The sequence below is a fragment of the Anomalospiza imberbis genome, chromosome 14, assembly GCF_031753505.1.
Source record: "Anomalospiza imberbis isolate Cuckoo-Finch-1a 21T00152 chromosome 14, ASM3175350v1, whole genome shotgun sequence".
NCBI classification, from domain to species: Eukaryota; Metazoa; Chordata; class Aves; order Passeriformes; family Viduidae; genus Anomalospiza; species Anomalospiza imberbis.
Window position 1 is genome coordinate 6,590,419 of NC_089694.1, and position 24,482 is coordinate 6,614,900.

General features: G+C 43.3%; 1 protein-coding gene across 1 annotated transcript in view; it reads right to left on the reverse strand.

Annotated features, from left to right (window-relative positions):
- The window catches only part of MSN (moesin), a 41,722-nt gene that overhangs the window by 13,727 nt on the left and 3,513 nt on the right, over nucleotides 1–24,482 (reverse strand). The window contains exon 2 of the mRNA XM_068204684.1: nucleotides 4,751–4,834. Within this exon, the coding sequence (XP_068060785.1) occupies nucleotides 4,751–4,834 (84 nt within the window). The remainder of the gene's footprint in view (nucleotides 1–4,750; nucleotides 4,835–24,482) is intronic.

Sequence of the window (24,482 nt, forward strand, 5' to 3'; positions counted from 1 at the left end):
CTGGCAGCTAACCTTCTTCCTGGAGGAGTTCTGAACTGGTGCCACACCTGCAGTTTCATATGCCAGTCAAAACCAACTTAGAATGTGGTCTTCCAGGTACCCCAACTTAGTACCCAAGTTAGGCTCCATTTACAGCCACAAATATTCAACTGTTCCACCTCCATTTAGCTGGTGGATGTACTTCTAATTTTTCCTTCCAAAGTGCTAAACTACAGGATCTCCAAGTTTTTGTACTTACTACCACTTGCCATTGACATCTTTAGCAACAAGCAGTCTATTTTTGGTTGGAACTACTGCTTTTCTAAAAGTCAGAAAGTTTCCACATGTTCCTGTGAAATTTGAGATACATTTTCATACCACTCAACCACAATCCTTCATTACAGGAACAAGAGTTCTGGGGTTTGCTGGGACAGCCAGCCACTCTCCTGAGACTTGCTGCTTTCTACCATGAAACTACCTTAGTGAGTTTTGGTTTCAGTGCTTTCACCTTGTGGATTAAGTGTTCCAGAGCCATTTTATATGTGTTTAAACACTACTACGTAGGACCTAGTAGTAGCTAAAGATTTCTCTTACACTCTCCCTCCTCAAAAAGCTTAGTTTTCAGGCCATGAGACACCAACCACCTTTATTCCAAACACAGCTCAATTCAGATGGAGTTACTCAAAATTCAAGAGGGGTTCGATCAGCCTGTGCTGTAAGCTTAAGCAAACATGAAAGAAGTCTGACAAACTGGTACTCTACAAAATCAAATTGTTACTCTACAAAACCACTAAATTCACTGCAGCAGATAAACAAGAAGGAAGCTGCTAAGCATTACCAAGGTTTCTATCTGCACAACACCTCGGTCATGCAGAAAAGCAAGGCAAGACAAGCCAGGACACACAAACTCAGAATCTTAGGAGATCTGGCTCTTAATGAAATCTGAAAGAACCTTAAGAATTAAAAAGAAAATGTATAAGTCTTAATGCTGAACATAAAATACAGCATCAGTGACCAGGTTTAAAGTGTGCAGAGAGATGCTTATTGTTATCATTTTAATCCAGAGGTAAGTGTACTTTTCTATTACAAGCTTAGTTTTGACCCCAAAAGCTCACAATAATGAGGAAAAGCATCTTTGGAAGGATAACCACATGTTTTTAAAGTTTGAAATGACAGCTACTGAAGTTTCTCATGTCACATTTCCTTTAACCTATGACTTGTCTTCATGGTTCTTAATTGGACAGAAATCACCTTTAAGGAGATTGGATGCTCAGTGATTCAAGCTAGAATCCATTTACCCAAAAAAAAGGAAGTTTGAGAGGCAAGAGATTGGAGAGAGAATTTCAAAACCATCCACAGCAACAAATAACTAAGAATTTTCACCAGACAACAGATTAATCTTTGGTGTGTAGAAGACATACAGTGCAAAGCACTGCTGTGGTTTACTGACTGCTCTCCAGACCAGCTGTACTCCAGCCCAATACAGAAAAGGGTCAAAGGAGGAAAACAAGCAGCTGTCACTGTTGCAGTGCCTGTGCTCTGCATGCCCAGGAAAGGAACATTTCAAGGTACCTGGGAAGTAATAAAGCCTATGGGATAAGCAGCACCCCTGACATGCATAGCCCATCCTTGAGCTCTTCTTTTAATCCATCTCTGGCAGCTGAGGAATGGGAGCAAAGTTACAGTTCTTGCTAGTGAGTCAGTAAGCACTGGAGTTCAGCAGCTGATGTTAAAAGGCACATCAGCAAAACTGCAGAAGACAGTACAATCCTGTCTCATTTAATCCAGGTTTTGTCCTTGCACACAAGCCTAAGATATTTAAGCTAAAGCTGTACAGTTACAAGATTAGGGAACAGGAATAGGTCTAGTATAAATCATGACATTACTGCTCATGTATATCAGCTCAGTGGTATTTCTACAGCCAGCTACTTTGGGGCAGAAACCACTTCCTACAAAGCAGAGAAGTATCTGCATTGTTCTGTCACTACAAAAATTCACTTTGTAATTTAACCAAGCAGGAAAGAGGAAGACAGGAACATTTCTACCTCATGCTCCTTCACATATTATTACTACAGAACTTTAGACTCAAATGCTTTTCTCCTCATTAAGCTAAAACCTAGCTACAAGCTTTCCAAAATCTTCTGAATCCTATTCAGAATGGGCCAGAATCATGTGTGGCATAATGAATACATTTATCTACCTTCATATACAACAGGTGAAAATAAATACTGCCTAAATGTTACTGAGCAAAGCCAGCAGATTGCACTAAGGTAGCCATGCAGCTAAAAAGCTTGGTAATGCTTAGCAGTTTCCTTCTTGCTTAACTCAGAACTGACAGTTCAAAGTGAAAGGGCACCCCAGGGCAAAAAGATGCTGGATATCTTAAAATGTTTCTGTACAAGAGTCAAAAATCAGGTTTCACACCACAAGTCAATGTCCTACAACAGCAAAACCATACATCTGCTTTGTAGAGGAGCTCTCCCTTCCCTCAAAAAAGCACTGATGAAAGCAGATCTTTTTTCAGAACCAGCATCATGCAGAAAACAGTAGAGTATCCAGTCCAGGGGCACAGCATGGCTTAAGGGAGCTAGAAAAAAAACAGAAGTAACTTTGTTCTCACACACCCCATCATGGGACCCCAGACAACCTAAGGATAGAAACTGAGGCAGAGTGAACAATGACCAGCCAGGGAGCAGCCACAGTGTCAGCAGGGACAGCAGCACTGGACTCTCCCTTTACAAGGGCCAATACCCAAAAACAGCTCAGTCATGTGAAAAACACTGGATATGCAACAGCTGACAATACATTTAAAGGTCCATCCCTTTCCTACAGGGAGCAAGTTTTATGTCAACCAGACCTTTTAGAAATAACAAAAGTTTAAAACTAGCTTCAGACACTTTTGCCCTCCCCCATTTTCAGCTTCATCTGCAATCCAATTTAGGTGAAGTAAGCACTACCTCAACTTAGAAACTCAGTTCTGCAACAGCATTTGTTTTCTCCCTTGGCAAAGTGTTTACTGTGGAAAAATCAAAACAAAATTCTGTTTAGACAGGTGCTGTGTGAAATACACTGAAGGGAGGAAAATGTGCAGCTGTCCAAGAGCAGGACAAAGGAGTGAAATCAATTACTGACATGAGGAGCTGCTATATTGGAAACATAACTGGATGCTTCTCAGAGACAAACTGATGAGGCCCAAGTCTGCCACCAATGTCAGTTTGCAGCAGAAGCCACAGATGACCTAGAGCTGACTGAAAATACCATGTGCAGAATAAAAATATTACTGACGTGAGTAGTATTGTTTCTCAGCACTTGGTGCTTTCCTTGGATAGTTGAAGAAGCCAGATATTGAAAAATAATCATGGGAAGCATCCACATGAAGAACACCCCCTTCAAAAAATAAAAAAACCCAAACCAGTTCATTTTTTTATGAACCTGGGGACATGTCACCTCAGCTTCATTAGCAAACACGCTCATGAACCAAATGTGGCAGAGTTCCATGTTTCACAGATGGATTCTGGACAGAACTTGGCTTCCACTTTTATAAATCCAAACCTGTCAGATCTGAGACCACACGAGGCTAAAATATGCAGGAGCTACTACATAGTAAGACACAGACAGCTGAGAACTACGCTGCAATTCAGAACTTTTTCAAAAGCCTTTTTACTTTTCCCATTATGAAAGGGCGCTTTTTCACTAAAGCTTTGGATCTCCCTCCATTTCAGGGCTGGGCTGCAAAGAGCAATATATCATCTAGTGTTGAATCATCTAGCTGAGTACAAGAGAAAACAGTAGTTTGTGGTTAAAGATCTAAAAAAAATGTATAAAAATTTAAATTATATTTGCTGGCCCCAAATGAAATAGCTGACTTCAATGGGTGAATCAGCCCTTAATTTTCTCTCTTCCTTATGATAGGTACTATGTGGAACTGACCCCAGAATGCTTAGCTCTACTGAACCACACCCAAATCTGACCTATCTGGTCTGGCAATTCCCTCATCTTGTCATTAGTCCAAGATTCAATTTGCATGTCTTTGAGCTATGAATTTACTGTTCCCATTTCTCTCCAAGGAGTAAATCCATGGCCAAGTACAGCAGACAAACACAGTGGAGTCTCAAAGCTTCACTCACTGCAGCCGATAATGTCTGTCTTCTGCTGCTCCAGCTTTGGGCTGCACTCGCCTCCCTGCTCCTGCTTGGGCCAGAGCAGCAGGAATTTGCCTGCCCAGTGAAAGCTGGGGAAGGCTGAAGTACCCTGTGCAGACAGCCCACTGTAGTATGGTACAGCCATCACTGCTCTTAAGGTTTCCCTCAGGGCCTGATGGGAGCACAGAACATCCCTTTACGGGCACTTCAAGGTGGCAGCAGCATTTGAAACCCAGCTGAGCCTCTCCTGGCTCAGAGACCAACGACCCTTTGGAATCAATTACACAATGCTTGCAGGCAAGTCAACCAAAAATTGCTTACTAGGTCCCCCATAAGTCTCCTCTTACAAACTAAGACTGCAGATATCTACTGCTTTCCTGTTACTATTATTTTGAGCCTTAGCACCAATTCAGTTCACTAGAAGTAATAGCTCCTAACACAATCTTGGATATTACAAAATGCAGTAGTTTTGTGAAAAAAGTACCATTTCTTACTGTGCTGAGTTCTCTTGAAGCTATTACATATAGTGACACTCAATCTTTGAAGTCCTTTAGAAATTATTTGCTGTTGCCTCAATAGAATTACAATGTCTTTATCAACTTTATATTTTCTGCAGCTCCATCACTTACCTGATCAAAGAGTTGCTTCCCTGTGGTGTTGGGCTGGATGGCAAACTCCAGCTCAGCATCCATGGTGGTAACACGCACACTGATCTGGAAGACAGAGAAACGCATCATTACAACACAGGCTCTAAGTGATGCTACCCAGTCATGAAAACAAACACCTGCCCAGGACCAGGAAGCAGCTCTCAAGCCTCCAGGAGCTTCACTGCCAGCAGGCACAAAGTCACCTGCTCTGCCAGCATGGTACTCACAGCTTTCCTGTAGAATACAACTTTCCTGTTTCACAGTGGTTTTATCCTCTCTGGTCCTACAAATATTTACAAGTACTGACACACATGGGAGCCATTTACATCTTACAAAGTTTAATTTCCAGAGTAGAACATTCTGGTGTCTTTCACAAAAGCAGAGATGTTCCAAAACTGGGTGCACACAAGAAGACATCCAACCCTTTTGTTTGAAGGATGAGCACCAAGGAAGTTGCCAAAAGCATTAACAACCCAGTCTGCCACAGAAGGCTGGTCTATAATAACAATACACTTCCAGTGTTTGTGAGTATTTGGAGAAGTTATAAGGCACAATCCCTGACATGCTCCAGGGGCCGTGGGTATGAAGCAGACAGGATGCAAGGATGCCCTCACAGGCTAAGACAAAAAGGCTGCCTGATGAACATGAGAACAATTCCCATAGCAGTAGAGCTGCCAACACTGCTTTCCAATTCTTTCAGGGAGATAGAAGACCTCCAAAAACTGCAGAATTTTTTTAGGTATTATTTAAAATTGTAACCAAGATTTCATAGATCTTTTAACCAAGACTATACTAGCCTTAGATGCAAGATCATGAATGGTCTTCCAGAAGAAATGTTTTATGATGAACTATTTTGACAGGAATGTCTCACCATCACATTTTCACTTGTGGCATGAAAGTGGCAAGGAACTGCAGCAAGGGAGTTCACAGCTTCATCCCACAGACGCAGAAAGACACACACACATTTTTCACTTCTCATGAAGCAAGTCAAACAGCAGAGGCATTTCAGGTAAAATGCTAGTGTAAAACACTGATGATCCCATTCATAACTCCTGATAATTATTGGGAAACATGATTTAGATGCTTGGGGCTAGAGAGAAACTGTCCTGGCCTGAAAGCAGATGAAATTGTACAGACAGATACTCACAAGGCACCAAACCCCAGCACACAGGCTCACACATTAACAGTTCTCTCTTGCCATTTACCTCAGATCAACAAATCCTAATTTTTTTGCTCTTCAGTGCAATCAATCCTACTAGTACACTCCACCAGGCTTCCAACAGTGAGGGGTGGAGGGAATTACACTGTGAACAGCTTTAAGAACAACTCAATGTCATATTTGGACTATAAGCTAACTGCATGACACGGCAGGCCAAAAAAGAAAGAGTAAGCAGAGAAATATTCAAGGAACCACATAATACCAATATGATCACAGACAGTTCTGATTCCTGTATTTCTACCAAAAATATGTACATATTTCACATCTTGTTTACTAAGAAACTAGACTGCAAGAGAACTAGAAGCAGGATTTTTTCCCCCAAGAAGCAAGAAATGTTCTGCTAGTTAATATAGGTAAGTACAAAAAAGAGACCACTAACTACAACAAATACTTTTTGAGGTTTCCCAGAAAGCCTGCTTCAGACTGGGCACACCACTATTTTGTACTTGATAGCCACTTGAGATAAACCTAAAGGTTTTCTTGTTTTAAGTTAAGCTAAAAATTCTGTAGGGTTAAAGGTAGGCTTAGCAGAGCTAAGCTGAAGTACACATAAGTTGAAGTTCTACCTGTTTCATGCAAAAGGAATGCTATTTAGACATTACTAGAACAAAGATATCATGAACAAGTATATCAGGAATAAGTTGGTTTTGAAGCCCTCTAAACCTCCTGACACAGTGTCAAACTGAGGCAAAACCATCCCACAGAAGTAGCAAGGAAAGCAAAATGGCCTAAACTCCTCAGAACAAAGCTTTCTTTTTTTAATTGGCAGCTTTCAATAGTAAAGTTCTCTTAGTGTACACCTTCCCAAAATTATTCTCTTTGAATACTAGACCTTGACAATGGGCTAATTTCATGGTGCTTAGGTGAAACAAAAATCTGGCCACTCCTTAGAAGGGCTGAATGCTCCCCAAAACAGGTTTGCTGCTTACACTTGGAAGCAGACTCCTGCTTCTCTCTTCTGTAAGCCTGATTCACCCAGCACAGCCACCAGTGAGAGCAAAGCTGCCATAAGCTACATTCAGCATAAGAAGGGTTGCATTAAATGAGCCATTAAGTTACACCTTACATTTTGTTAGCTTTGAAGTATTTCCTTTTCATCTAAAGCATGAATGTATCAGCTACCACGAAAGAAAATAGTCTTTGCTCCACTGTTTATGGACAAAGCACAGTAGCTGCTCTTATCTGATATCATGTGCATAGGTGATTAAAGGCCAAATATCTGAGCACCAGAAAACTGAACTGAAACACCTGTGGCACTTCTTTGCGACTTGTGCCTAAATAGCTCTTAAGAGTTATTTAGAACAAATCACACCTTAACATTTAAAGTAAAGCTGCTTCAGTAACCCCATCATTCAAGCAGAATACTTATTAAAATTCACATCTTTGTTAGCACAGTAAAATAAAGTCCCATGCTGGAGCCAGCAAAATTCACTGTCAGCCACTTGTATGCCCTTAAGCTATCTGACCCGATATTATCCTTCAGTTATTACATTCACTAGGAAGATTTACACATTTCCCTCCTTCCTCACCCCCAGAAGCCCCCTGTGCTCAGGACGAGTAGCAACCTAAATTTTAGGAGCAGCAAAGCCTTGAATGGGTCTGCACTCGAGGCTGATGTGAGAGCAGAAGCTGAGATACCCCAGGAAACAGGCTGGTGCTTTGGAGAACCACACCCCGGTAGTGCTGCTTCCCCCGGCTGAACAGGCTTTATTTAACACGTTCAGCAGCACGCTGCTGGGAACTGTCAGCAGAACGAGCTGGGGAGAGCACATCCTGGCCTGTGCCAGTGACACTCTACCCATTCCTCAGTTTGAACCATCAGTGGTAATTTAATACTTGGCTGAGAAGCTAGTTTGCTGTAAAATTGAGCTTTGTTAAGGCTCATTGGTGTGAAAACAACACACAAAAGACATTTTTTTTCCCCATACCCTACCAAGCCAGGGTGGTTTTGTTTTTCCAGTTCACAACCACTGGCTCAGAGGGAGGTTTCTACCATTTCTGGTGGTGGGAGGCACTGATCTTAATGCACTCTGCCTGCAGCTCAAACAAGCTACCAGAAGAGATCTACAGACTGCTATAATCTCTACCAGACAAATACGTGCCAGGCACTGCATGTTTACCTTCTCCCTCTTCATTCATTTAAAATCTCACTTTAAGTAAAACCACTTTACTAAGGTATTCATAGCTGAGTCCTGACCAACACAAATGTTACACATAGGAATAAAAATGCTATAGCAAAACAAAGCAAACACTATGCACTGTGCAGTCCCATCAAAATTTAGACTCATTTGCTTTGTCCCTTGAGAGTTACCCTGCCAAAAAGCACTTTTAAACCATTTATCTATCTAGTTTGCTACCACTGCTTATTCTAAGCAAAGCCTCAAGATTTATCAGCATTAAAATGTTAGATTTTGTATTTCTAAGCCATCTAATAAGGTTTTCCTAGGTTTGAGGGCTGGCATAAGCCTTGGCATGTTTATAATTTGGGTTGCAAACAGAAAAAAAACTTCAATAAGGTATCTGACTTGAACTGCTGAGCATGTACATATTTAGCTCTGTCAGTCCAGACAGGTAAGGTGCACACTGCTGAGAGATGTGCAAGAGAAAGACATTGCACACCAGTGATTCAATCACAAGGTCTAGTGGCAGCACTCATCCCCAAGTATACCACCTTCCTGTTCCAAATATTCTGTTACTAAACAGCTATCAAACTTTCAACACTCAGGAAGTGTTTTATGAAGGTTTAGTGGATTTCATCAACAGATTTATCAAGAATAATATCCCCTAAGGTAGTAATTTATACTCGCTCTGTTTAAAGCAATTAATTGAATTTATTCAACATAGCATTTATAATATACCCACTGCAGCATGCAAATATTTGCAACTCTCTAAATTCTACTTGGATCTTAAAGTCACAGAAGTTTATTCTAGTAGGTGTTCTCTAAATAGTCTTTTGTCTTTCCATCATCATTTAATTTAATATCCTGTCATACCAATAGTTACTAACACTATATGAAATGCTACCAGACACCATTTTGCACATTGCAAGAACATTCAACTATCACATTCCAACAGGCAAATTTATACTCACCAAATTTAAAAACATGCCAAAAAAAAGTACCCATATTTAACAGATTCCTTTCATAACAGCTACAGGAAAGAGAAAAAAAACTAGCAATTCTTCCTGTTCTCTATTTGGGGAATTACCATAGTTCCACCACTCTAAGCACTGCTAAAGCTTGCCACTGCCAGAGCACATTAAAGAGCTTCCTGCTGCCAAGGACAGTATTGTCAAGTGTGATATCTCCTGCACAGACAGAACCTCTTGCATGGAAGAGATACTCTTCCAGCCCCAGAGCAGCTGCATCCAGAGAAAGCTTCCTTTTACCAGCAAAAGCTTTCCAAAGGCCCATGCCACCACTACCCCCTCCTCCCATGGTGTTCAGCAATCTAAAGAGACACACTTAAAAGACAATGGCACCAGGCACCTATCTGCAGCACCTTTTCAGGTATTTTAATATTGCCTGTATACCTTCAAATCTCACTTTCTGCCCCACTGTGATTCCAAATAAATGTTACTAGCAGCAGTAATGGTCAGCTATCTTCCAGGTCTCTAAGTAAGTCCTCCTGATAGTGTGCTATAACAACTTCCTGAGATGAAAATGTGTAGCTGCATATGGCAGGACAAACAGGAAAGACTGATGCTGTCACACTCAGTAACGGATGTATTGCTTGTGCTAATGCCCCAGTGCATTGAGCAGCACGAGAGGTAGAAAAGACAATTCTGTTTGTCACAAGTTGAGACAGGAATAGAGTACTAGGAAATTCATGTCAGAATAATAAGTGGAGTCAGCACAACAGAGTATCGACCTCTACAAAACCCTGACCCTGAGCTAAAGCTTCTTTCCTCCCTGCATTTCCTGTATGCAAGGAAGCTCTTATACCCTGCTGGGCTGGAGGCTTCAAGCTTCAGATATTCCCTGCTTCCCAGGTTCAAGCCATCGAGTGGACTATTTCTGGAGAAAGTAACACAGGGAAAACTTACATTTTATTGCAAATTTGGTGGGTACAGAACAGAAGCAAGCTCAATTAGAAAGAAATTCCAGACCAATCTTTATAGCCTCTGCACTGAAAGGCACCAGTTAACCCAGCAGTTACTCCATGTAAAAATATTAGGCCAATACCATTCACCAGTTCCAACAGGTCTGACCTGAGAAGCACATCAAATCCAGCTGGAGTTGCACAAACTACGATCTCATAAAGCACCTCAATTATCTAAAAAACTGCCCGGTTTTGGCTTTTAGCAAGACCAGCAGCAACATGGTAAGTTTAACAAGAAGTGTCCCTCTGTTTCTCGGAAGGTGCAAGTGGATTCTGGAGTAGAGTGCTCTGCAGTGCTGCCCTTCCCTTCCCACCACTGGTCAGCCTGCACGGGCCCACTGCGAGGACAGCAGAGCTTTGGAGCCTTGGAGGGGACTCAGGGGTGATGCCCCACACCTCCAGCACCAGCCATACTCACAGACATCTGGCTCCTTCCCGAGTGCCAGCACCCTGCCGAAACAGCCCTGGCTCCTCTGTGTCAGCGTGAGGCTGGGTCATGTGAAAGCGCTTGCAATTTCTCAAAGGATTACACTTAATTAACCAAGCCCCCTTCCAGCAGTCTTAAAGGGCCTTTTCATGCCTCTAAGCTCATCAGGGAACAGAACAGCAGCAGGGACACCCTAGGCACCACACTGCGGACACCAGAGAGAGGTTAACCCTCCCCGCAGCTCCTGGGAGCTTCTCAGCTTTCTCCACCAGCCCCATCCTGCTCGGCTGGGAACGTGGCACTTCTCATTTGACTGGAGCACAGGCCACAGTAAGTCCACAGAAGGCATCCCATCTCATCCCATCCCACTATTTGAATTAAGCTACCACCCAAGGAGAAAGCTTGCCATGGTACTTCTGGTCCCCGTGAGCCAGAAGTAGTAGTCACATCCTATAGAGTATGTGGCTTTCTTTTGGTACCTAAGTACAGCCTGTAGCAGGAACGTGCCTCTTAAAGCATCCCTAATGACTTTACATGGAGCATGAAGACACAGAGCAGTGAAGGGGCAGCTGCTACTACCCAGCTTCACAAACCTCTCTTGTGAGCAACAGAACTCAGGCTAAATCTAACTAAATTTGTGTTCACACGATGTTATTCCTTCCTTGTGAAGGATCAGGGCAACAAGCCAATTTGGATTCAGAAGCTGCTGTGGGGCCACACCTGAGCACCAGAGCTGTATCCCCACCACCAGCAACTGCTCTTTGTCCCCAGCAAGACAAGATGGCTCGTGTGGGCAACAAACCACAGCACCCACACAGCTTCAATAGCCACACTGCTGGGGACAGGAAGAGGAAGCAGGCCAGAGCACCAGCCTGCAAGACCAAGAAAGTTCACAGCTTTGAGAAGCCTGCTTGCAAAATTGTATAAAGGCTGGAGGCACCAGCACCTAAGAAAGGGTGGAAGTAGCTGTGTCTGGGCAGATATGCTCTGTGTCATCTGCAGCATTTAATATTTCACTGCAGCAGAGACACCAAGGGATGCTCCAGTGCTTGCCCATAGCTTCCAGCAAAACTCACCTTCACCAATTTACAAACACTGGGTACGGGGGAAACAACACATCGCATCAGCCATAAAAAAGATAAGCTTTCCTATGTGGAGCTTGGAAGAGCAGAAGATTTCTGCTTTACCTAACCAAGGGGTTCAAAATAAGCCAATTCTGTGCCCATTCCAACTGCATTTCCATAAGTTTTCTGACAAGGTTTACAGCAGTCATTGCATCCAGTGGTTGAAACCCTAACCCTATTCTTGAAAAGGGTAAAGACAAGAAACTGACTGAGGTGATTCATGAGATTAGCTCAGTTGGTTAGAGCATGGTGCTAATAACATCCAAGGCTGCACTTTCAATCCCCATACACATGATATGCTTGAGAATTGGACTTGATGATCTTTGTGGGTCCCTTCATACTCAGAATAGTCTCTCTCTGTGTGTATGTGTCTGTAACTAAAATTCTGCTACAATATATAATACTAAAGGTCAGTTTCAAAAAAGGAAACCAAGTGATTTATTCTAATATAAACCCTGTCATACTGTAGTGTCAGAGCCCTGGTATATTTGTTTGACTATTAATCTCAAAATATTCCTATGTTAATTTGTACTGCTTATCTCACAGTGATGAGAAGGAAAATAAAACTCTTCCATGCAGCATGTGGTAGTCAGGAACGCTTGCATTTAAAAAATTAAAAAAAAAAATCAGTTTCCTTGAAGGCAGTTGCTGCTAATGCCTACAGAGCACAGCAACGCTTTGTTGCTTATCTGGTTCTCAAGACCAAGTGTGAGAAGCCACAGCTGCCTTCCTGTTTAAGTTCTTCTTTGCACGTGATTGATACCTGGTACTCAGACAGGCCTGAGCAGAGGATCACTAAGTGGAGTTGGAGGGGGTCGTCCTTGCAGGACGTGTTTATCAGTCCAGAGATCAGCTATTCATATCAAGTCAGGGAGTCTGCTTCAGACACCCTTATATAAACTACAGAGTTCTTTTTTTCCTCAAATGGTGGAGAATCAGATTTATTACCCTCAAGGACAGTTTCTCTTAAAAATGAGGTCTCCTTCAAAGCACATTCACAGAGTTCACAAGAAAACTTAAAAAAAGCCTACCCCTCCTGCAAAGGGTCTGTTGTCTGCAGTTGCCTTACTTTAGATGCTGCCTTCACTCACTCATCCTGCCCCAGCTTTGCAGCTTTCTCACAATCAATGTTTCACTGCTCTGGAGACACCTTCCTTCCTTAGCACCAGTGAGCACACACTCATAAGTGCCTTGCACAGGCACTCAAAGCCAGGGCTGTGCCAGTGCTGTCTCCACAGGGCTGGAGAACTCCACATTTTAGATCTCCGGAGGTATCATTTCCCCAATTTAATCAGTGATCTGATTTGGGCAGGCAATCTTTTCAGGAAGAAGGTTCTACTTTACAAAGACAACTACAAAGTTATTAATTCAAACTATTATTAAAATCCCCCTACACAGCATGGCTTCCAAAATCATTAATGATGTTTCCAGGTTAAAGCTACTTAAACGTAATTCCTTACTTTTCAACCTGTCACCCTGGCTATTAGCAGCTTGCCATCCTCTCTAGAGGGCAAACAAGTTTCACTTAGAGGAAAGGAGTAGCAAGATGAGAGTAGTGACCCAGCAGAAGCAGCCATGGGTGGATCCCCACATTTACCGTCAAGACCAGATACTTGTATGCCACTTATTACACTACTTACTCCCAGTCTTGTGCAATGGACCAATTCCTCTATTTTTGCCATTTCCTTTTCCATAAATAGATTCTTCAAGCACCTCCCTTTGCTTTCCTGTAGCTGTTCCAAGTAATTAACATTGCCATTTTCTGTTTCTTCAGAGTCAGTTTGAAGAAGCCCTTGGAATAACTATTTTTGTACCTGTTGTTTGAGCTGCTTAGAGAGAACATCCTTTACTAGTCAAAACCCAGAAGGAAATTAAAATACCATGGGGGAAATCCCCGACCCCTTTTCCGCAACATCTGGATCAGCAGGTAAAACTAGAAGCAAAATCTAGCAATGTGCATTTGCCATCATTCAACTTTTACAATCTGTGCAGCTTTGGGTATTGTTTTGGGGAGATTGCTTGTTTTGCAAACCCCTTTTTTTTGTGCCTGTTAGAAGAGCTTTTCTCTGGAGAAACATACACACTTATATGGGCTCTGTACACTAATGGCAGGGTTGGCAGTTGTACTTCACATGTCAGAGCTTAACCATATCCCTTGCTAAAGCTCTTCAACCTTAGGGCAGTTAGCAGGCAGTGGGCATGTTTGAATGCCAGCCGTGGTATGGGTGACATTCCTCACACTATTGTGTGCTCCTCCCAGGCAATCCTACTCACAGGTTACAAACGAGTTTTGTGCCACCCCCTTTATGTTGTACACTGTACAAAGGTGTTATGATCCTGCCTGTGACTGCAGTCACTCGACCAGCAAAACAGTCCCTGCACTCCCTACCACCATCAGAAGCACTTCAGATTTTCTGAGACGGCTCTTAGAAGGCAACTTTTCCCCCACCCCAACCTCCCCTTTGTCCAGTTCTTCCCCTTCCATCCTCAAGCCAAGGGCAGGGAATTTCCCAGAACCACTTAACAGTTGCAAAGCCCCAGTTTGAGGGGCTGATCAGTCAAGACTGGGAGCCAAGATATGTTCCCAAAAAGCCAAGGAGCTTTCCAAACATAGCATCCAGTGAATGTCTGCCAAAATCACAAGCACCTACTTTGCTGGAAGGAGCTCAAAACAAGATCAAGACAGGATGCTAACAAGACAAGTGTGACCTGCATTGAGATATCACATGTACAGTAAGAAGTACTTGAGACTAAATACTCAGTTCCTATGTAAAGGTCTCTAAATTCATCTACAGTTAAGAATTGTTTCAGAGGTAACTTGGAATCAAGGACAAATAAAATTGCAACACTCCAACACTCTGCTAATCACTAAAGACACTTTTCACGGGGAAGAAAGCATGAAGATAACTGCTGTGGGCAAGCTCTTCCTTCTAAAGGAGTCACATTTAGATAAAAAGTCAGAGCAAGCTTATCTGTTTCACATGCTTCTCTCTGGCCTTCAACTAAGAGACTCCTAGCAGTTTAGCTCTGTTACAGGGAGGGGAGCTGAACACAGGGCTGCCTGTTCTAGACACCATGAGCATGGCCTGGGTGTGGCACATCAAGTTCTTGGCCAGCTCACAGCCCTCACTGAACCTCTGAACAATGGCCAGACTTCTAGGAGCTAGAACAGAGTCTTACTGTGGGATCTGACTGCCCAGACTATGAGCCATCCCTCCAAATTTAACTACATGCACAGTCAAGTATGAGCTAAAGCTGTTTCATCATCCTGTGATTTTCAGCTTTATCATTTCCAGCACACTAGACAAATCCTGCAACTTCCTTTCAGTACAGGGTCTCATTTAGGCTGGCTGCATTTTCATATCTATTTAGGTCACAGTTCCCTAAAACACAGGATTTCCCCTAAATGGCTCAGTTCTACACTTCTTTTTAATATTCAGTTTCCCCACCCATGCTTGCTTCCCTCACCACTGACTTACTTCAGATTTTAAATAGTTCTGTTGGGACTGTCCACAGTTTATAAAAGATCAGCTTGTGATTGCTGAGGTATTCTTTGTTATTTTAAGCTCCGTCTAGTTCAAGAATTTGAGCTTTCCTAATACAGAGGAGAACAGCTACACCACCATGACACAGAACCCCATGTCCCAAAAGGTTCCAGAAGGGGCACAGGAGCTGAGGAGAACAGTGCCAGCACATGCAGTGTCTGTATCCACCACCACAGAAAGCCATTCCAAACAACCTGCACCCTCCCAATCACTCCTCTGGGCTCATTCTTGTACTCAACAACTACACTACAAGTAGGAATTCAAAAGGGTGAATCAGGGTGGGAATAATTAGTCTGTTATTTACTCCAGCTGAATAATTTCATTGGTCCTGTTCACTGCATTTACACAGGGGCACTGCTACAGGACATACAAGAGAAAGGGCAAGATGGCTTTTTAGGTACAACTGGACAAGATGGACCAAGCTAACTGAACCACTCTTATTCCTCACTCTCAGGCATCCTTCATCCTCTGCAGCAGCTCTGATACACAACCCCTTGGTGAGATTTACCATCAAGACACATATATACATGCCATTAACCCCCTTTTCTGTTGAACTTCAGAACAGAACTGATGCAAAACTTCACAGTGGCAGCAAACCATCAAAGCTCTCAAGCTAGCAACAAAGTTGATTTAGTCCATTCAGGGCTGCAATTAAATCCACACTCTTGTGTTCACATTCATACACTTCTTGAAATACACTGTTTGAAATGGGGCTATTTTCGAGAGAAAGCCTGATGAGCTTCAGCTAATTCCTGAGACCTAGATGCATTGAAGACATTGCTAAATGCCCAGGACTGTCAGTGGTCAAGTAAGACTTACTAACATAAACAGACTTCTTGTATCAAGTGGGCAAGAGTAATTTCATCACATGAATTGCAGTTTCAATATCTAGATCCTTGATTCTCCTCTACAGAGATGTTATGGACCATCTTTATGCAGCCAAACATGCACATAAGCCAAACTGTTAGTGGTCTTCCTAAAGCTGCAGGTCAAATCTGGGAAACTCAGCTGGGTAGTAGGAAGAGAAATAGCCAGATGCTGAGCACATCTCCTGAATTGTCAACATACATGCAGATATAACCTAAAAAAGCAAACAGTAAAACTCACTAGACTAAGGAGAGGCAGGGAGCCTGAAAACCAGCCTTCTGCAAAGAACACTCAGAAGTCATCTTGAGAGTTTAGCTCTTACCCAGACCTGAGGTGTAGGGATGTTTTATGTTTTCAGGTTATTCAATATGCTAAGGTACAGCAGCATAGGGTTGGCAGACATGAATTCAACTTCGATCAAAGTCAGGGGCTCCTTCAGTGTTCCTGCATGCAGATATCTTACCCCTAACTGCACTTCTTCAGAACACTGGGAGCTGTAAGAGCAGCTAACTGCTCCTGCTCAGGCTTCTTGTGGAAATGGATAGATCCACATTAATGCATCTAATCACCCATCTTTCTCTAAGAGAATGGCAGAGTAGCAAAATCACTTGGTTTATAAGACTGTCTGAATCTTCTCAGGTCACAATTATTGTCAAATCCTTCCAAACACTACCAAATCAAAGCTGTCATTTGAACACGGTAAAAGCATTTAATGGCAAAGTCCTCTATGCCAAACTTTTCTGAGTCCAGAGCATTTGCACAAAGCCATTCGTAAAAGGACAAGAAAAAGCTTGAAAGCACAGAGCAATGCAGTACGTGGTCTAAGACGTTCCATAGAGGAAAAAAAATAAACACTCACCAAGCACTTTTTTTTGCAGTATTAAAGACATTCCAAACTTAGCCATGGGAGAAGTGGCTGGTCACCTCTGACTAAGATACATTTGGTGCTTAGGGGCAGAAGAGACTTTGCACAGAGGTGAATCAAGTACAGAGCAAGCAACAAAGCCTATGTATTAAACCTGTCAGAACTTGAAGCAGCAAAGGAGCAGCACAGCCTTCTGACAGAGTTTTACTTGATTATTTACCATTGTCAGAACAAACACTAAGCATTGTATTTCCATGCATGATGCTGAAGCAAGTACTGTTCATATTGGTCTGATCTTTTAGTGATTTGGAAGCTACTTAGTCCTTGTATTTGCTCTGTCTTTTGGTAGATTCAAGACAACACTACTATACCAATATATTCTTACAGCTGAAAATGCTGGCATGAGCTCCCTTTCAAAAAACGATCTCTACCCTAAACTGCTGGATGTGCAAAAGGGTATTCAAACTGAGCATGATACATTGCATTGCCTCTTGCAGTCACCCTTTAATCTGAGATGTTAGTAACAAACCACAGAGCAAGATAAAGGAAAAAAAAAAACCTAAGTTGGGGGTTTTTGAGATTTGCATTTCTGCATGTACAGCTGTCAACACAGAACCTCAGCTATACTGTGCAGAAGACATTGGTGTCATAGATTTCACAGAGCCCAAGACACATGCAGCAGCAAGCCATTACAAGTAGAGTAAGAAAATTAATTTTCAGGAACTTGCTGCTTCCCAGTTTGTCATAGCTGGGTCGGAATACTATCAATTTCAGATACAGTTTAGTGTTTTAAGCATACAAAAAAATATTAAGTCAATACTTGGGCTTTTTTCAATACCAACTTCAGGTAAGAAGGGTTCCTTGATAGTTTTTGAAGTGAAGGATTAACATAGCAACAACAGAAGTATGTCACCTCAGTATTACAGCAAAGAGTAAGTTACAGTCCAGCTTCTGTAACAAAATCAGCACAATGGAGCTGCAGGCTGGAGGACTAAGACATCACTTATCAAAATGTTTTCTTGACTTAGTGATAAAGCATTTCATAGTCTTGAATAATAACAGTCTTCAAGCCTTCCACAGTCCCAGCCATAGACTTGGAACTTCCTGACATTTTTAGTAATATTAGTATTTTCTGACCCTGTTGTGCAAATTACCAGTAACCTTAGAGTTTTTGAGGCAGCTCACAAAATGAGCAGCCTAAAAGTTCATACATCAGCTTCTCGTTGTCCAGAGGATTGTGAATAGTGAATTCATAGAACATAATCATTTTACTGCTCTCTGCTTCCAGTACTTCACCAATGCAAACAAATTCATACGTTGAGTGCGCCTTAGTGAAAATTACAGATACTGCAACAAAAATCCAGTAGCTCAAACAGCACATTTTCAATAACAGAAGAAGCCAGGTTTCTCTTTAGGCAAGCTCAGATCCTGATTTTTCACTGTAGGAGGATAACTGTAGCTACAGAACACTGAATATGGACAGACACTGGATTCAATACATCTCAGTTGAAGCCTTCATTGTCTACCCAAAAAAACGAATGAAGTTAATCAGTCGCTTTTTCAAAAGCAGCTTTATAGTTCCTTAATATTGAGATACATGTAGGAACAAATTAAATAAACAGATGTTGGCAAAACAGTTTTTGATACTTAAGCTTTCAATCTCATCTCACAGACCACAGACATTTCTTAACATTTGGATGCAACATAAAGTAGTAACAAGAAACACACTAGAGAAGCAACACCCTTCTTATGCCTGCTGTGCAGTGTCTCCATTAATGATTGCTGTCAAAACTTAGAGGAAAATATGAATACAGTGAGTAATATAATCTGGTGACATTCCTAAATGATAACTTTGCTGATTTTAAAAACAAAACAAAACACATACAAACCATACATCAAACACATGACAATATTGCATGTTTTTGTATTCTATTGTCTCAGCTGCACTATAAGCTACAATATAAGCAAGTTTCTTTAATCCTTCCAGCTTTCCAGGCAATTTTGCTTTCTTTCAGATCTGTTTTAGAAGTCTGAGAGTAATTAGACTGACCAAGTTACTGGGTGCTACTGAAAGGCATTTAAAGAACATTAAAGTGTCTAAAAGACAATGCAGTCATCAGGCACAACCAAGACTCTTAGCATCCTTCTACAATAAGGTCACCACTCAATGGATGAAGGAAAGGTGGTGGATGTAGTTTTTCAGTGTTTTAGGAAAGCTTCTGATACTGTCTCTCACAGCATCCTTCTGGACAAATTGCTCAGTTGCAAGATAAGGAAGTTCAAAGTGTGCTGGATGAAGAACCAGAGGCAGCAGGGCTCAGAGGGCTGCAGGGAATGGGGCTGTGTCTGGCTGGCAACCAGTCACCAGTGATGTTCCCCAGGTCTCCATAATAGGGCAAGTGTGGCTCAGTATTTTTATCAATGATTTGGATTGCAGGAGCCGAATGCACCATTAACAAAGGTACTGACAACACCAGCACTGGCTGTGCTGCTGACTCACTCAAGGGACACAAGGTCTTGCAAAGGCATCTAGATAACTCAGAGCATGATTGATCAGTGGCATTAAATTTAAAAAGAACAAATGACAGATTCTGCACATGGAGCAGCATAATACCAGGCACAAGTCCAAAGTGGGAGAGGAGTAGCAGGAGAGCAGCCCTGCAGAAAGGGATCTGAGAGTGCTGGTCAGCAGCAGGCTCGGGAGCAGCCAGCACTGTGCCCTTGTAGACAAGAGGGCAAACACCCTGGGGAGGCATCAAACACAGCCAGTCCAAAGAGGTTATCTTCATTAAAGTGTCTACTTAATGACCTGTAGGCAAATCCTTACTTCCAATACATATGTACAAACCCCTCCTTCTCTATTATTTCTGACTAACACGATTGTTTTCATATAAGATGTATTGGACCACCAAGTATTGTGTGGGTTTTGCATCAAAGCTTTTTTACTGGGCAACCTGATATTGCTTGAATTTGTCAGCAGTGGAACTGCCTTATTTCTTACAGTGTGCCTTCAGAACCACTTACTGACATTCTGCAAGTCCTGTAGACTACAATTGTCAGGAAGATATCCAGTTCTGGATTTTAACAGAGAAAAGAAATTATACATAACCAAACCCCTCTTGTCCATCCAGAAAACTGTTTGAGAAGATATTTAGCATATTGAGAAGCTAATTTTTTTTTTGCCCTCTGAGTATATTGTTCATGGAAAGTGAATTAAAAAACTAAAATCTATGCCATATTTATATTCTTAGAGAAATTATGAATGAAAAGCCACACCTCTGGGGGATGGAAGACATCAAGCATCCTGACAGTTAATCCTAATCATTTCTCTGGCAATTCAGTTTCTGCACTGTAACCAAGCACAATGGAATTCCAGGCTTTTTCCTTTCAACTGTACTGTACAGTTGAAAAGCTATGGCAAGGAAAAAGTTAGCCCAGAATCCCATATAGTTAGCCTAGAATTCTATGCTTTATTAGCCTATGTTCAGTTTGCAGCAGCAAGTTTTTTCCTGTACTAAGTCACTTCACCATCATAACTAAATTCCTAGTCAAGAGAGACAAAAATGCTCTGATAAGGACCTATAAATGAGAATAGTTAAATATCAGTGATATACAGACAGACAAGACTGGTTCATGGCTGCAGAAAATCATCAGTTTACAGCTAGACTCAGACTTAAAGGTCTTTTCCAACCAAACTGATTCTGTGATTCCACCTCAAGAATATAGGAAGCTACACAATGGCAGAGTAACTGTTCTCCAATATGTTGCATGCAAAATTCTCCAATATCAATTTAACAACCCCACTGCCCCACCAAAAAAAAAAAAAGACAACGAAAAATACAACAAGCAAGTTTTTACAGTATTCACCCTCCAGGACAGTAAAATTCCGTCCCTGAAAAGCCTTCCTCTAAGAAACAAACAAAAGAACTAGAAATTTGCAAGAATACAGCTCAGTCTGGACCATGAATACCATGGCACTTGAGTCACTGATTCAGGTATTCTTTCTGAACTCTTCTGAGATTTCATTTTACTCTACACAGAATCACAGCTGGAAGAGAAAGGAATGCCTCTTCCCTCTTCTCTTCCGTCATCTCATTCTTGCCTAATTACATGTTTCTCTACACAGCTGATTAGATTCAGAGCCTTTTCATTCATTCCTCCTTTAGGGGCACTCCTCTGCCCTTTCCCATAGCTATTCATCAACCAGCAACAGCCAGAGGGAAAGAGGCCTAGCATGGCCAAGTACTCCTCTTCCTTAGCCTGGCAATAGGATGAGAACTGATCCACGTTCTTTCATCCACAGTTTGTATCTTTCAACAGGTATCAAGTTTGTACCTTTCAATAGGTTCCTCAGCTACTACTGCAGCTTCAGAGATGTTAGTACAACTAGGAAAAAGCATTCTGCAGGAGTCATGCCTTTAAAAACATCTTCAAAGGATGTTTTTTCCCCATTTAAGTTCAACAAACTGCTATACAAAGGCAAGGAGTTTCTGAGTGCCCCACTACCGCACTGGAGGATCACACATGCACAGAAGTGAGTATATCTTTTCACAGCTGCACAGGAAGGAAGCAGCACTAGATCACCTACCTATTGATAGCCACAGTTGCTGCAGCCATAATTGTCTCTTATATAATAATATAATATAATAAAATAAGGCCCAAACTTCTGCAATTTCAGGTTCTAAACCTCCAAACAGTTACAGATGATCCTGTGGTCTTATAACCACCAAGCCTGCCAGTGACTGTCTCTTCCTGCCTCCCCACCAAGTATTTGCTTTAAGCACTGCCTTAGAGTCAGCATTAGCTACTGGACTCAGCATTAGGTACATGCCCACAACTTCCAAAACACTTGAATGCTCCACCTAGAAACAGCCACAGGAAAGTTACAAAAAGATGTGTTTGAACGAGTAGCCTTCCATCAACCGAGAGACTTCAGCCTAGGTTGGAAGTTTCAGATGGGATAAAAACAAACTTAATTCAGTATTATTGGCTGGACTGTGCAAATACATGCGGTTCCCAAATAGCCCTAGGAAAAAGCAAGCAATTAACTGGCTGCTTACTATTGCTCTTAATTTACATCAGTTAATTGCCCTGGATTATTCCTGGGTAGAGAGAGATTTCCTCTTTTCCAATAGTGTGACTACAGCAGCAGACTCCTCGCTGAAATTGGTTTCTGGTATAATCACTGAGCAAACAGAGAAAAGGGAAACGGGACACTGGAATGATAGAGATCCAAGGAGTTGAAATCTTGGAGCTCTTTTCAAACAAACGCCATTGTAGTTCTCAGAACAGTGATTAAGCACAGATAACAGCTTTATTGTGCAAATTCAGGGAGGCCCTCTTGCTGCACAGAAGGGAAAAAAAAAAAAAAAAAGAAATGAAGTCAGCCAAATAAGGTTGCTGGAGCTGCACCGAGCCAGGAAAGAGTCGAGGAGATGACGCAGCCAGAGGAAGCTTTTAGTCAGTTTCCTCCACAGCCTGGAGCAGAGCCAGAGCCACCTCTGTGGAGGAAGAGGGGCTTCTCTGTGGCGTAGCCATCGATCAGCAGGGACGTGGCCAGGCCACCGGGGTGCTGGCCCCCCGGCTCACCCAGCAGGGTGCTGGCCCCCCGGCTCACCCAGCAGGGTGCTGGGCCCCCCCGGCTCACCCACCGGGGTGCTGGGCCCCCCCGGCTCACCCACCGGGGTGCTGGGCCCCCGGCTCACCCACCGGGGTGCTGGGCCCCCCCGGCTCACCCACCGGGGTGCTGGGCCCCCCCGGCTCACCCACCGGGGTGCTGGGCCCCCCCGGCTCACCCACATGGGTGCTGGCCCCCCCCCGGCTCACCCACATGGGTGCTGGGCCCCCCCGGCTCACCCACCGGGGTGCTGGCCCCCCCGGCTCACCCACCGGGGTGCTGGGCCCCCCCCGGCTCACCCACATGGGTGCTGGCCCCCCCGGCTCACCCACATGGGTGCTGGGCCCCCCCGGCTCACCCACCGGGGTGCTGGGCCCCCCCGGCTCACCCACATGGGTGCTGGCCCCCCGGCTCACCCACCGGGGTGCTGGCCCCCCCCGGCTCACCCACATGGGTGCTGGGCCCCCCCGGCTCACCCACATGGGTGCTGGGCCCCCCGGCTCACCCACATGGGTGCTGGGCCCCCCCCCGGCTCACCCACCGGGGTGCTGGGCCCCCCCCCGGCTCACCCACCGGGGTGCTGGCCCCCCCCGGCTCACCCACCGGGGTGCTGGCCCCCCTCGGCTCACCCACCGGGGTGCTGGCCCCCCTCGGCTCACCCACATGGGTGCTGGCCCCCCCGGCTCACCCACATGGGTGCTGGGCCCCCCCCCGGCTCACCCACCGGGGTGCTGCCCCACGGCTCAGCCAGCGTCACAAGCAGAAGGTATTTGAACCCTTCGGTTTCGGTTCATCAGCTGTCCTTCAAGCAGCTACTAGGGACTTAGTGAGCTTTTGAGGAGAATTTAGCTTCAGACTAGACATTATACATAAAACAACTGAACCATGTTTCCTCTAAAGGCAGAGATGCCATTTCCTTTCAAAATAAACGAGTCCATATTAAGACATCTTATGAACCATCCTCATGAGTAAAGCAAGAATTGTAATGAAACTTCAGGGGTGACTAATCACACAAGGTAGAATCACCCCAAGGAAAGGGCTGCAGTGCCCGGAAGGTTTAAAAAAGATGCTGCTTGTAGACGTTATGGTGACAGGATATTTGCAAGAAGCAAGTGATGGTGAACCCCTGATAGGAGGCACCCTGTTCCCCATAGGATTCTTACAGCAGAAACAACAGACCTAAAGCTCTCCCGGGGCCCCTCTTATTGGGTGCACCTCACCAACTTGCTTCTTGCTCAGCTGCCTCCAGCAACAAATCAAGAGGGCAAAAATTAAATAAAGGATTCAGCTAAGACATTTAATCTTCTAAAACCTCTTGTATGATAAGCACTCTTATACGTAACATTGTCACCTTGAAGTTTTATGAACTGGATCATGACTACCAAGTCAGATCAGGCACTTGGAACAGTTCTTGCTCACAACCGCTATAATTGATGGGTTTCGTCCAGTCAGGGGCAGGGCTTGCCATAAGATGAGAAAGGAAGATTTTACCAGTGTGTAAAAAAAAGTGAATATTTGCTTCTCATCAATGGTGTGCTTTTAAATCCCTGTTTAACTTTAATATAGAAGGCCTAAAAGTACCAAACAGAAGCTTTTGTTCACTGTCAAGCTTAATTGCTTCACATGACATGAAGTAAAACCTTGCTATTCTTGCAGAACCTAGGGACCAAGCTGTTGAATACAATGCAAGCTAGGGTGCAAAGGCCTTTCCTGTTTTGCAAAATCCCATGGTAGGTATAAAGCTACAGATAATTCGCTGCTTCCCAGTTTCTGTAGTTTACCTGGTTCCACTGTAAACTCAGCATGTTTTAGCTATTGCTGCTTCTGAACTACAAAGTCATCTGAAAATCACCAACAGGGGAAACACTTCTGTATAAAGAAAGGTCTTTGGGAGCATTCAAACACACCTCTTTACAGCAAGTCATATATCTGATGGCATTAGAAGAAAC